A 15,374-nucleotide genomic window follows, 5' to 3' on the forward strand; every position below is an offset into this window, starting at 1 on the left:
CTTCCGTTTGTCCCGTGTATCACCTTCTTTGTCTTTTACAACCAGCTTATCGTATTTTATGTATGCTAAGCGTCCCTTTTTCCTTTCTTCTTTTAGCTGTGGTATAAGTTCTCTTCGCTTTTCCAAAACTTCTTTACTGAAATCTTCGTTAACAAATATATTTTTAGGTAATCTACTTTTGTTTTTCAATATTTCGTTTTTCTTCCAAACGTTCAAAATTTTTACTAAAATCGGGCGTGCTTTGCCATTTGCCTTTCCAATTCTGAACGCTTTGTTAATATCACGCTTGCTCATTTCAATACCAGAATCGTTAAGAGTTTGTATTATCATATCGATTATGTTGGTTTTATAGTCTGTGGGTTCCTCAAATCCATAGAAAATCAAATTGTTTTCTCTTTTCTCCCATTCCAGATGTTTTAACTTCTCATTTAATTTTTCCACTTCATTTTTTAAATATAGATTTTCTTCCACTAAAGGTTTTAATTTCTCGTCTATTTCTTCTCTGATAGAGTGTTGTAGTACTGTTGTTTGTTTTTCCATCTCTATTTTTAATTTCGAAAATAATAATTGCATTTGGTCGTCCATCTCGGGTAATTTTAAGTTTTAGTATTGGCAACACTGGTTTAATTTGGTGCAAAATAATTTTTGATAGTGGCAACACTGTTTTATTTAAGTAGGATATTATTTTGTAGAAGTGGCAACATTTAGTCTGTGACTTGCATGGAACGGAACGTACTATTGCGTTTCTAATGTTGGTAGCCTTGCTGTGTAAATATTGTTTGTTGGTTATAAACTTGCTATTTATTTATTATAAACTGAACACACACCAAGTTCGTGTTACTATTTTTGTAGATTTAGTCTTTAATGTTCACTACACTTGCACAGTTTTTAGTTTAAGTTCGTTTTTAAACACTTTTATGATTTTCTTTGTGGATCGCACTTAATGGAAAGAAGTATGATAGGCGTTACAAAAAGAAACCACATAAGATCAGAAGATATACGATCCATAACCAAGGTAGAAGACTTAATAAAGAAAATAAGGCAGTTAAAATGGAGATGGACAGGACATATGTCAAGAGATAGTAGAATGAAATGGACCAAAATTATAACTGAGTGGTATCCACGCGATGGTAAAAGAAGAAGAGGCAGACAGGTAAAAAGATGGATGGACGATATTAGAGAAATCGGAGAGGCTACGTGGTCACGGAAAGCTAGAGACAGAGACGAGTGGAAAAAGCTGGAAGAGGCCTATGTGTCACAGGACACGCTGATCACTAATAAGGATAACTGATGTGTTAGTTTATAAGTTAGATAAATGTAAGTTAATGTATAGTTTTCAGCAATAAAGGCTTAATAAAAAAAAAAAAAAAAAAAAAAATATAAATAAGTATCAAAATAATATGTTCCGTAACATGTCCGAGCCATTTACCCGGACTGTAATAAGAATTGACTCTAAATGAGCGCCGTCTTCATAAAGATCGGAGACGGGAAATCTTTAAAACCCTAACTTGTTCTAATTCAATTTATCCATTAAATCTAAACTGAGTTATAACAAAAGTTAAGCTTTTCTCAGAACTGCAAAATCTTATGAGAGATAACAACTCCATTCTTCTAAAGAAAAAGTTCTTAGGAAAAAAAAAACTAAAGAGTCGACTTTAAGAGTGAAAAACATTTTTATTTTCCTCCTTATATTTGGGCACGTCGCGTTTTGAGTACAATTTTCCCAGCAAATATTTAAGGTGGAAAAAAAATACAGCAATTTGATTAAAATTGTTTACTTGGGAGCAACAAATGGACGGTGGGATCTTTTGCTCAGTATTTTTCATCGGGCGAAATTAGGGTTTTTCATGGGGTACCCTCCAGATGTAATTACTCTATTGGGCTCAGTGAAAGGGCTTTTTAGGCCCTTAGGTTGCGTTTTTGAAAAGGGCTACGGAGTTTGGTATTGTGACGTGTGTTGAATATGTTTGAATTGCATTGAATATTGGGTTCGGGTGGGGAGGGCAGAAAATGAGACGTATAGATAGGATTACCCTTTTTTCTTAACATAACGCAATATCATGGTTTTATTCCCTAAGGGGTTATTGTGAGGGTACAGGGGTGAGTAGATATGTTTATTAAAGACAGGGATTATTGGTTTTGAATAACTATATGAAGATTTATGAGAACTTATCAATATTAAAAAAAATCGAAACATGTGTTCGGTGTAGTTAGCGATTTCATAACGAATTCATAATTATAAAAGTTTCTGCTAGCGACTTCACTCACGTTCTCGTGGAATAAAAATCCTATCACCCAAGTCAACTCATACCCTGTCTGTATACCAAATTTCATTAAAATCCGTTCAGTAGTTTCAGCGTGATTGACGGATAAACATCTAAACAAAAGATCTTTCACATTTATAATATTAGTGTTATTTTCCGATATTGTTATGTGGCAAAAATATTTTACATCATTCTACAAATTCCAACGTATGAAAATGTTCCCGGAAAATTCCAGCTTTCCAAGCATTTTAAACTAGATAGTAGTGAAAGTTTTGGGAAGCTACAAATGTATCTACATGGTTGGTTAGCAAAAAGTTTTGATTTAATCAACGTATTGTTTCATGTTAGTTTTGTAACCAATGTAAAATATTAATATATTTTCAAAATTTTAGTATCAAATTGAAATGTAAGTTTGTAACAATTATTTTTAGTTATTTCATTTTATTTTTTAATGTAATAAGCCGGTAAGCGAGCAGACGGTGATCCGTCTGCTCGCTTACCATCACCTGATGGTAAACAATCGTGGTTGCCCATGAACACTCGAAGCAACAGAGATCTCATACCATGTCTCTATACCGAATTTCATCAAAGTCCGTTCAGTAGTTTCAGCTTCATTGAAGGACAAACATCTAAACAAACGATCTTTCTTTGTAGAACTTATCATATATGTATAAGTTCTACAAAGTGTCTAAAGTCAGTAAAAAACTACAATGAGGTGTGGTAACCCTTTTCAGCAATATTATAAATATAAGATTATATATTAGTACAATATCCATTAAGATATAGAGAGTCCCGTGATTTTACCACATAATTCCCGTTCCCATAAAATTCCCGGGGTGGAAACTGCCTTACGGCATTTCCCAGGTCTCCAGTTTAAAGAGGTTTCATTCTGAAAAACAGACTTAGTAGTGTTGTACAATATATTGTTATTATTAACAATGAATATTTATTAAAACAGTGAATAAATAAGTACATTACTATTTATAAACTGTTCTATATTTAACATTGTAGAACGTGATCCACTTTCAAAAGAATCAAGTAATAAATTCTGATCTGATATTTAAAACCGCAACCGTTTTCTATTTGTGACCCGAATATTCAGTCTAAAAAAGCCAGTGCTTGAACTGAGTGCCTAAACGGTCTAGGTAGCCTAGGATTTCTAGAATATAAAGTGAGGACGGTCGATACGGTATATTTTAGGCAAAGTTTGGACACGTAATTGTGCCGAATTTAGACTTTACGCAGTGTCTAGTTCCATGTAGTAGGGGACAAACCTATTGCTGTATACAGGGGGCAAAATCCTTTGAAGTATGTATGAGTTACAAGTTATTTATAATTGCTTCCACTAAAATAGTCATTGAAATTGAGAACTACGCAATTTAGGTTATTCTCGGCAATTACTTGTTTGTCTGATTTGTGACTAAAATCTGTTTAATTAATCGATTTTCGGTGAATAGTGGTGAATACATTATGAAATAATTGCTACTGACATATAAAGCGTGGAACAATATTAAAAAAATTATGGAAAATTATTTAAATACTCTTATATTATGTCGGGTTTCCTCACGATGTTTTCCTTCTCCGTTTGTCAGTGGTGTCTAAATAATCTTACAAAGTACATACAACTCGGAAAAAGTCACATTGGTACTTTCCTCGAACCTGCACCCTCATGCATGAGAAACTTACATCTACAAACTCCAGGCCACTACATGAAATTATACAGGAAATTCATAAAACTCAGTAATACTTTAGTCTATCAAACCCTTCCTTCAACAGTTTTGTCCGAAACAACTCTTCATACGATTACCTTATACAACCATATAAGTATTAAGTACCTAGTACACATAATATGGGGTGCGGTGCCAGAAGAGGGGTGCGGTGCCAGAAGACCTCCCCGCGGTGCACCCTGGGTACAGGTAATAGTCCCCCTAACGGGGGTGATAGGGTTGGAGTGGCTATTGCCTGTAGCGAACTTCTGGACGGAGCGGAAGGACCCGAGATGGGTTCCAAAGGCGGCAGGCTTTGTGCTGACACATGGCCTGCGCCTCCGAGGGAGCGTCTTTCCGCCCGTCTCTCTGACTTAGCAGAGAGCGTGGCGGAGAGGCAAGGACGGTGCTCGTTGTGCACTCACCCTGCCAACGAGCAGCATCGGGGCACAAGTTGTCCCCGATTGCAACCGTTGATATCGTAATCCGGGAAGAGGTCATGGTCATGTTTTATGACTCTGAACGGGACGAGGGTCTTGGCTTGATCGCCCGGACCGCGAGGAAGTTAACCTCTATAAAAAATTCCTCCAATACCAAGTTCTGGTGCGCGGCGAGGGTATGCGTGGCTGAGGAGTAGTGTCAGTCTCGAGCGCACCCCCAGCTAGGGGACCGGTGGACCCTCTAGTTGGGAAACAAATATACACTTACCCAGGTACAGGGGGCACTGCCTGGGTGGACTGAATATTTCCCCCACACTCGTGGGAACTGTATGGGAAAGAAAATAAAATCATTAAAACCACCAGAGGAGGAGAGGGCAGGTGAGCTTAGCTCGCCTGCAGTTGTTGTGGCAGAGAGCCTTAATGGCTCTGATACCCGTGGGGAGGCGCTGGACTCGTCCAGCAAGTCCCACACACGGGTCCCAAGCTGGAAGGCGTCGGACTCGGAGTCCGACTCCTCATCAGTGTTTGCCGCGAGCGTGAGCTCTCAGCGACAGACAAGGGCGGCTTTCAAGCGCCCCAGGACGGAGGAGGGTCGGGGATTGTCCTCGTCCTCCAACGCGCAGGAGGCCCCGGCCCCCCCTAAAATCCCCACGGCCGCGCGGGGTGGAGGCAGGGGAAAGGGCAAGAGGTTAGCAGTTTCTGCCCGGCCCAAGCCAGCTGAGCATCCTGCCGCAGAGGGTAACGCCCTGATTAGTGCCGTCCACTCGGACTCCTCCGTGATGGAGGTTGTGGACGCCGAGGGCTTGAAAGGTGAGCGTGGCTCCGAGACCCTTCGGCAAGCTGTCAGGGAGGGGCTCCGCCAGATAGCAGGGAAGAAGTCCCAGCCTGCCGGAGCCGCTCAGCTGAAGTCGGTGGAGGCCGAAATTATGGCGGCGGCCTTCGATATATGTAGGGTTCCCTCGGCGGGAAAAGTACATCGGGAGCTGGCCGACATGCGGCGGGAGCTGACGCGCTTGTCGGCCTCCAATGCGGCGCTGGAGGCCGAGCTCCGGGCCACTAAGGCTGAGCTTGCCGTTTGCCGAGGACGTCAACCTCAGCCTCCGGCGGAACCTGATTTGGTGGAGCTACTTCGCAGGGAGATGGCTGCTTTCCAGCAACGTTTTAATGTGCTGGAGAGCAAACTCCTCCGTCCCCCGCTAGCAGCCTCGAGTTCAGCGACCTCGAGGTCATACGCGGCCGTTGCGGCCAGGCCCTCGACCTCCTCTGGTCGGACTAGCCGCGGTGCTCAACCGGTGGCAAGGCCACGAGCGGCTCCCCCAACAAGGACCCCAGCTCCTCCAGTGGTGCAGGCTCCGGCTGGCGGGCAGGCGGTAAATGCGTCTACCGGACGCAGAAGAGGGAGGAGGGGTGCAGCGGCTCAGCAAGCTGCCCCAGTCACAAGCGAGCCCACCCTGCCGGCAAGTGGTGACTGGCAAGTAGTTGGCGAGGCGAGGAGAGTCGCCAAAGAGGCGAGGAAGCGCCGCAAAAAAGCGCAGCGGCAGCGGCGCCAGCAGCAGCGCAAGGAGAAGCGCGCTGCGGCCTTGCTTCTCGCCCCTAAGACCGCGGCTGTAGTTATTACGCTACAGCCCGATGCGGTCCAGAAGGGCGTAACGTATGGCGACGTCCTCGCCAAATTGAAGGGGGCGGTGACTCCCGCGGAGTTCGGGGCCCCTGACGGGTTCTCAATGAAGGTGACGGCAACTGGAGCCCGTCTACTTGAGGTCCCCGGCGCGGCCAGCGGCTCCTCCGCCGACGCCCTAGCCGAAAGGATTAGGGCGTGTCTCGGTGCGGAAGAGGTCCGCGTGTCCAGGCCCATCAAGTGCCTAGACATACGAATATTGGGCCTGGACGACTCCGTGACGGAGCACGAAGTGGTGGCCGCTGTCGCCAGGACGGGAGGGTGCCCTGTTGACCAGGTCAAGGCAGGCACCATCCGTCCGGACAACTCGGGGCTGCGCACGGTGGTGGTAAGCTGCCCCGTGACAGCGGCCATAAAGATTAAGGAGGGCAGAAGGCTCCTGGTGGGGTGGGTCTCGGCGCAGGTCAAGCTGCTCGAGGCCCGGCCTCTGAGGTGCTACCGCTGCCACGTGGGCCACCACGTGAGCGTTAAATGCACCTCGGAGGTTGACCGCAGCGACCGCTGCTTCCGCTGCGGTCAGCCCGGTCACAAGGCCGGTACGTGCACCGCCCCGCTGCACTGCGACGCATGTGCAGCGGCCGGCAAGCCGGCCAATCACCGGGTCGGGAGCAAGGCCTGCTCCCCGCCTACCAAACCCAGGGGTAAGGGTAGGCCCTCCGCCGCCCCCGTCGTTTCCGCCACCGCCGCCGCCGCAGTCGCCACTGCTACCGCCGCCGCGGCCACCGCCAGCCGTAATGCCGCCAGGGAGGAGGTCGTGATGGATTGTCAGTAATGACTCCATTCCGCCTCCTCCAGGCGAATATCAACCACTGCGCCGCCGCTCAGGACCTTCTACTCCAGAGCATGGCGCAGTGGTCAATAAATGTCGCTGTGGTCTCCGAGCCGTATTTCGTCCCGCCCAGGGATCACTGGGTTGCGGACTTGGACGGCTCGGTGACCATCATCTCGTCGGCCGCCGCCGGTACCCCGACTCTCGAGAGCGCTCGGAGAGGCCGGGGTTGTGTCGCAGCACGGTTCGGAGAGATCGCTGTGGTGGGCGTGTATTTCTCTCCGAACCGAACTCTCGTCGAGTTCCACAACTCCCTGAGGGAGTTGGTTGACGTCGTCGTCGGGTTCCGTTCCCTCCCCGTGCTTGTCCTCGGGGACTTCAATGCCAAGAACTTGGCTTGGGGTTCCCGGTTGACCGACGTTCGGGGTAGGATGGTGGAAGACTGGGCTCTGGAGACAGGCCTAGTCGTCCTGAACCGGGGTTCTGTCCCCACGTGTGTGCGGATGCAGGGTGAGTCGGTGGTGGATATCTCGTTCGCCAGCCCCGCTCTGTCACCGCGTGTTGTTGACTGGCGCGTTATGGAGGAGGTGGAGACGTTTTCTGACCACCGGTACATCCGGTTCAACGTCTCCGCCGAGTCCGCGGACCCGCCAGTCAGACAGGCCCCATGTGGCCCGCGTTGGGCGCTAAGACAGCTGGACCGGGAGCTTTTCCTGGAAGCCGCAATCGTGCAGGCCTGGGTGATACCACCAGACAGGCCTGCCGACGTCGATGAGGAAGCAAGATGGCTCCAGGACGCCATGTCCAAAATATGTGACGTGGCGATGCCCCGGGTCCGGCCAGGTCAGCGCAAGCGCCAGGTGTACTGGTGGTCGCAAGAGTTGGCTGCTCTACGCAGTACGTGCGTTACTGCGCGACGCCGGTACACCAGGCACCGCAGGCTCCGTATCCGCGCTCCAGACGCGGAGGTAAGAGAGGCGGAGTTGTACGAGGGGTACAAGGCGGCAAAGGCCGCCCTAAAAGCGGAGATTTGGCGGGCTAAAGAGGAAGCCCGCCGGGAGATGCTGGAGACTCTGAACAGAGATCCATGGGGGCGCCCCTATCGGATGGTGCGCGATAAGCTCCGCACCTGGGCTCCCCCGCTGACTCAGAGTCTCCGGCCAGAAATCGTGGAAGAGGTGGTCGGCGCCTTGTTCCCCCGACTATGGAGGGGCTTTACCCCTCCATCCATGACTCCGCCCCCTGCGGTGCCCAATGCGGGCCACAGCGACGACGACGACGACATCGTTCCGGAGGTGACCGAGGCAGAAATGAGAGCGGCGGTGCGCCGGATGGGCGCCAAGAACACCGCCCCAGGACCCGATGGCCTGCATGGCAAGGCGTGGGTCCTGGCCTCAGAGGCTCTCGGGCCTCGATTATTAGGTCTCTACAGCGCATGCTTGGAGAGGGGCCAGTTCCCACTTCAGTGGAAGACGGGAAAACTGGTCCTCGTGAAGAAGCCGGGGCGCCCTGCGGACTCTCCGTCCGCATACCGGCCCATTGTGCTGCTCGACGAGGTGGGAAAAGTCTTCGAAAGGATCATTTCAAACCGCCTCGTCGCGCACCTGTCTGGATTCGGGCCGGACCTCGCGGATGGACAGTTCGGCTTCCGCAGAGGGCGCTCCACGGTGGACGCCATCATGCGCGTAAGAGACCTCACGACGGGGAATGCAGTGTCCAGGGGTGGGGTCGTTGTGGCGGTGTCTCTGGACATCGCCAACGCTTTCAATTCCCTACCCTGGAGCTGCATACTGGAGGCACTCCGGTACCACCGGGTGCCTACCTATCTCCGTCGTGTTATCGAGGCCTACCTGACGGATAGGTTCGTCACCTACCCCGGTCACCAAGGTGTGTGGAACCGGCGAGAGATGTCGCGCGGTGTTCCACAGGGTTCGGTTTTGGGGCCGCTCCTGTGGAACATCGGTTACGACTGGGTGCTGCGCACCGACCTCCCGAACGGTGTCAGCGTAGTCTGCTACGCCGACGACACGCTGGTGCTAGCGCACGGGAGGTCGCACCAGGCGGCGGCCAATTTAATGGCGAGAGCGGTTGCGACGGTCGTTGCAAGGATCCGGCAATTGGGACTCGAGGTGGCGCTCCACAAGTCCGAGGCCATGTGTTTTCATGGCCGCGGAAACGCGCCACCTCCGGATGGGTCCCAAATAACGGCAGGAGGGGTTACCATCGGCGTCGAGACGACGATGAAGTACCTAGGACTCGTCCTCGACAGTCGATGGAACTTCGTGGAGCATTTCCGACGTTTGGCTCCTAAGTTGGAACGGACGGGGGCTGCGCTTAAGCGGCTCCTGCCCAACCTCGGGGGCCAAATGCCTCCTGCCGGAGGTTGTACGCGGGGATCGTGCGGTCCATGGCCCTCTACGGAGCCCCTGTGTGGGCGCCGAACCTGATGCGGCGGCCAGCTCGGGCGCTGCTCACGTCCCAGAGGGTCATGGCCATTCGAGTGATCCGCGGATATCGCACGATCTCCGGAGAGGCGGCCAACCTCCTTGCCGGACTCCCGCCGTGGGATTTGGAGGCGAAGGTGCTCGCGCGCGTCTTTAGTTTGCGCGCCGACGCGCGTCGCCGGGGCGAAACTCCACTGCCGCGCCAGATTAATGCGTGGCGGGATGAGCTCCGGCGCGATCTCATGGCGGAATGGCAGCAGCGACTGTCGCAACCAAGGGCTGGGCTCGCTGTCATTGCAGCGGTAAGTCCCCTCTTTGAGGAGTGGCTAGAGAGGCGCCACGGCGTCCTCACCTACCGCCTGACGCAGGTGCTTACCGGACATGGAAGCTTCGGTAGGTTCCTGTTTCTGATTGGGCGGGAGGAAACGCCCGGGTGTCATCACTGCGAAGACCGCCCGGAGGACACGGTGGAACATACGCTTGCGGTCTGCCCTGCGTGGGCTGAGCACCGCCGTGTCCTCAGGGATGTGGTCGGCGACGGCGCCCTCTCGCGTCCGGCACTGATACAAGCCATGGTGCGGAGCGAGGGGGACTGGGATGCCGTCTCCTCCTTCTGCGAAGCAGTCATGCTAGCTAAGGAGGAGGCGGGGCGCGTGAGAGAACGAACCTCCTCACGCCCCAGCCGTCGCGAGAGACACTCCGGGCGTCGGGGATCGCGCGACGATCTCCGGCCACCGTAAGTGCGGGTCTGCGGACGGTGAGCAAGGGTAGCTCGCCGCCCGACCAGAACCAGACCCGTGCGTGCGGCGCGTCGCGTTCTGCGCGCGCCTCAAAGAGCCATCAGACCACCACAGATGGGGCCCAGTAGGGCTGATGCCTAATCCGGAGCTGCGGACTACCTAGCGGGTTTACCGGGGCTCCGGCTCGACGGGCAGGAGTAGGAACGGGGTGGTTTTTAGTCAGTAAGAGTCTGACACTCCCTCTCGCCTCGCCCAAGGCGGGAGAAGTCATTGGATGATTTTCCACCCTCAAAAAAAAAAAAAAAAAAAAGTACACATAATATATAGAGGTAGTTTCAAATGTCCTTTCCTTTATAAAACAATGGCTCTTTACTTTATCTTGACCTTTTAAAAGGTATGTGGGTGGATAATAACTGGTTCCATGTTGAATGTCGCACCACACAAACAGAGGATGGTCTTCAATAATTGAACATTTGATTAGGTCACTGACCTTAATATAACGACTTTTGTTTAAGTAGCTAATGTTACTTGTCAAGATGAAGTAACTTTAATAGGGTACTTTTCTACGAAGATGTAATAGCTAAGCTGTGAAACTATGTGACCGTTTCCACTGATACTAAACTATGTAGTTGTGCGAGGAAGATGCGCAGCTCGAGTACATGTATGGATAGTAGATAAGCCACCCACCTACACGTCCATAGCACGCATCCATAGCATGCATTCATAGCACGCTTCTCTAGCACGCATCCGTCCATATAAAAAAACATAGCTTTACTGAGTCCGTTTCTACCAGTGCTAAGCTATGTGTACCAATGAATATGATTGGTATAACCCAAACGCATCGACAGCAAATTAGCGTAGCACATCTCCGGTGGAAAAGCATCCTAAACTAGAATCTAGCTCTCTTATATTACTTTGTGGTGTTAACTAACATGTGCCATTTAGATTTTGACCTTTAGTCATGAAACTTAGTTATCACGTGGGAGAATTGGCAATTGGTTTCGTGACTTATTGTAATAACTGTTAGATCTTAAATGTCAATAACTTAACCAATGAGTTGCTGTTTAGTTAACATCATCATACATTTATTTAAAATTTTCCCAAATTAAATTTTTAAAATACTAAAAACTTTATAAAATACAATATCAAATAATAATTAAAAATATAAAAAATAGGAGCCGACCAGTAACGGGAGCCTGATCCGGAGCTGCGGACTACCTTGTGGGTTTACCGGGGCTCCGGCTCGAAAAGCAGGAGTAGGAATGGGGTGGTTTTTAGTCAGTAAGAGTCTGACACTCCCTCTCGCCTCACCCAAAGCGAGAGAAGACATTGGATGATTTTCGCCCCTTAAAAACAGCAATAAATTGTTGTTTAGCTAATATCATCATTACCATCGTTGGGGAAAAGATACAAATTTCTAAAGATCTCCCCAAAATGAATTAGACCATATCTTCAAAAACTTAGTAGGCCGACATTTTGTGAAATAATTTCAATATTTTTTTGCGTAACAGTTTCTTGTGTGTCGCCCCCGAAGTTTCGCAGAATCACGGTTGGACAATTTATCTCTTCACAAATATTCAGTCTTGGAAATTGTGGAAAAAGTGCTCCCAATGTTCCTTTTAGGAGCAGTTATATTAAAAAAAGTTCCAACTCAATATTGGAATGATTGGTGGCACACCAGGTGTATTATGAAATGAAGTGTGGCCCTTCTACTATTAAACTAACGTGTGTTATTAAAGTTCCGTACGTGTAGTTGTTGGGAGTACGGCTGGTGAATTCAAGGTTTTGGATGTAATTGATGGCTTAGATTGTATGCGCTGTTGATTCAATACAAACTTTAGGACATTTGTAAGTTTAATAGTTTTAAACAAAATAATAAAAAGTGTCATAAATATAGCAATGTATATGACATAACATATGTTCCAACTCTATTAAAAAAAAATGAGAGCAATAATCGGCAATATTCTCCTATTTTATACTAACCTCAAATAACATACCTATTAAGTAACACAATGTCGATTGAACCACAACAGTAACATAGACCTGATAGCCATCAATTTCAAATAACGATCCATTATGAACACACACAACTCAAGTCAGAACCAACCCTTCACATAACAACCATTTGATAGGACGATTGGCGAATCAAATAAAAAAACTTCCGAAACTCGTATATAAAAAGACTACATACCATAAAATTGTGAGCCAAGCATTAAAACGTTTTCGTAATAAATAATTTATGATTCTACCCGCTTTCGTTCCCTTGATAAAAGTTTCATGAAAACTCCCAACGTATGGGTTTTCTACCATAACAAGTAAGCACGTATTACTTATCAATACCTTATGAGATATGTTTTAGTGCTATATTTTTATAAAGTTGATGATTTTCGGATTCATCGCCGTGTAAAAGAGGTTGGAGTTTGATGTGTGTATGTTTTTTTTGGTAGATTCTTTCCTTCTGTGGGTCGTAGTTATGTGGTTTTTTGTGTTTAAGATGTTATTTTTGGGAATTTCCAATATTTGAGAAAATTTGTTAGATACACGTGTATGGAGTTAATTTTTCTTTCTTTTTACCCGATCCTACCCCGTTATTAAGTCAGACTAATATTATAAATGTGAAAGATTTTTTGTTTGGAAGTTTGTCCGTCAATCACGCTGAAACTACTGAACGGATTTTGATGTTTGGTATACAGACAGGGTATGAGCTGTTTGGGATGGTGGGATACTTTTAACCGACTTCAATGTATGTATGTCCGTATGTGTGTGCGTGATTATCTTGCGTTTGGCTGAACCGACTTTGATACGGTTTTCAGTATGGTATTATTCAGACCTAGGAATTAAACAGCTGATTTAAAAAATTAAGGCGAAAAAAAAACTGTATGCCATTCCCTTTTTAAAAAATAAAAGATTTTATCCCACGAAACCACGAGTGAAGTCACTGGCAAAAGCTAGTCATGTTATAAAGTACCTATTTTGAATCTTATAGATACACATAGGTTCATTGTACATCAAGTTACAAAAAAGAAGATGTTTTCGTATCCAAAAAAAAAGAAATGTAGCCCCAAATATTTGTCCACACGCCACTCGATAATAATGTAGTCAACATTTTGTTTCCCTAATTATACAAAATGGGGCTTGACGCGATCGAACACGATCCAATATAAAATTCCAATTACTGGCCATCGTTAGAATATAAATTCCCGATATTCTTTGGAATAATCTGATGTAAAAGAACTAAGGTTTGCTAGATTCGGCCGCTGTGTTTATTTTTCGTAGTAATTATTTAATTTTATGTAAGTAAATATACGTTTAGTGAACTATTTTTAGACTTGAGCAGCCATTTAGATTTAAAAAGAAATTAATAAACGCTTCCTTACTAGCGTTTACTCCTGTGTCATGGGACACAAACATACAAGTTCACATACACATGACACCCAGACCCGAAACAACAATTTGAGGATCACACAAAAAGTTGCTTCGTGAGGCAATTGAACCCGCTGCACGTTGCACGGCAGCCGTTGTTCAGCCACTGAGCCAATCGAATTCTTAATAACTAGATAGAAAAGATAAATCGCAATTTTACGTTTTGCAATCGTATCTAAAACCGTACATTGTTCGTTGCGTTGTATTGTGTTACTCTACTTGTTTTTCAGAGTGACATTTGTGACATTTCGCCCGTGTTAGAAATTGGTATTCGAATGTACTTTCTATGCCCAAAAATCTGTTATCACGGGGTTATCGACAGTTAAACCCAAAAAAATATCAACATCAAAGGCGAAAAAGGCGAAAGTCAATAAAGTTATTTCAAATAGACTGGGAAGCCACTTTTGAACGTCAAAATATTTTCTTAGTATATTATTGTTGTGACCAAACCATCTCAGAACGAAGTGGTAAAAATGGGTGCTAATTTAAACATAAGTAAGTAATATAAAAGTGTTACTTTAAATATCGCGTCCATCGTCAATTGTGTGTCAACCATCAAGAACATGACATTTATATTCAACCACCAATCCCCAAATACCAATATCCCATCCAGCACCCAGATATCCATGGTCCATTGAAAGTGGAACTCTAACGAGGTTGAATGTATGCGCATACATTTAGCTCTCCCGATTGAATGGAACAACGTTTCAGATTTGTATGTTGTGTTTGCGCGGAATGTTCGAGATAAAGATAAAATGCCCGATGGTTCATCAATCGTGGATCTACATACGTTACGGGTTAGCGGTTCGGAATGATTAGCTGGATTTTCCGTTGCGTTTTAGTCGAAGTAATTTTGGTTGGATTTATTGATTTTGTGTGTAGGTAGTGTGGTCATAAATGTCATTTTGAATTTACCTGTGAAAGATTTTGTGTGTTTCGGTGTTTGCAAAATTCTGTATAACCTCTTAGTTTTATAGTTAAAATACGATCTATCTCATCTATTGCTCAACAGCAGCAACAGTGACTCCATTCGAGAATAGTTTTGAATCGAGTATTTTGATAATATAAAAATCTAATAACATCTTGTTCAATTCAGTGATCATGAAAGCTCATCTCTGAGAGTCACACTAAGATCGAAAAAAAAAGAAAAATACTACTGATTTTTTTTAATTCAAATTCGGTGAAATCAATACCGTTTACGTAAGGAACTATTCTTGCAATCATATAATTACGTGATTGTTCCAATAGAATTGTCTACCATTTATGTCACACGCCCTCTGTATAATACCTATGTACCTATAGCTACACACACGAAATCGTGAAACCTATCATTACTACCTACATACGACATACGTACCTAAATCGGAATCTACTTCAGAGATACACAGGGTGATCCTGTGTATTGAATGTTCTCAATAGGCGAGTAATGACTGCTCGTAGGGTCATCGGCTAAAGTATCATTGAGCTACCCTACCTCTCGATCTTTAGAAATCGATTCAATGGGATTTATAAGCAACGGGCCAACCCTATTTTCACCATGCTGTGCTTGCTAAATTATGAATCGTTACTGAATATCTTGTCTGTGTTCGTTTTTTAAGGGGTATGAAGTATTATGGGGGATGTTGTGAGTTTGAATATGTATGTACCTTATGTATTTATCTTACTGTTTTGTTCTTAGAGGTGGGTACAATATATAAAATTTACTAGCAGTTATTTACGAGGATTGATTTGCTTTAGTCAAGTTTAGTTTCAAAATGAATATTTTTATAAGTTATTTACTTGAACATATAAATAATTTTTAACCGACTTTCCAATAAAGAGGAGGTTTACAATTCGGTCTGTATCTATTTTTATATTTATGTACATCGATTACGCCGTGGTTTGTGGACCGATTTGCGTGATTGTATTTT

At 46.1% G+C, this 15,374-nt stretch overlaps 2 protein-coding genes across 2 annotated transcripts in view; both read left to right on the forward strand.

Annotated features, from left to right (window-relative positions):
• The window catches only part of LOC118274322 (neurotrimin), a 137,706-nt gene that overhangs the window by 7,249 nt on the left and 115,083 nt on the right, over window positions 1-15,374 (forward strand). The window lies entirely within an intron of this gene.
• LOC126912561 (uncharacterized) lies at window positions 9,308-10,349 on the forward strand. Its single transcript, XM_050705160.1, has one exon. The coding sequence runs from the start codon at window positions 9,346-9,348 to the stop codon at window positions 10,039-10,041; it is 696 nt and encodes a 231-aa protein (XP_050561117.1). The 5' UTR covers window positions 9,308-9,345; the 3' UTR covers window positions 10,042-10,349.

Source organism: Spodoptera frugiperda, chromosome 3, assembly GCF_023101765.2.
Source record: "Spodoptera frugiperda isolate SF20-4 chromosome 3, AGI-APGP_CSIRO_Sfru_2.0, whole genome shotgun sequence".
Lineage (NCBI taxonomy): Eukaryota > Metazoa > Arthropoda > Insecta > Lepidoptera > Noctuidae > Spodoptera > Spodoptera frugiperda.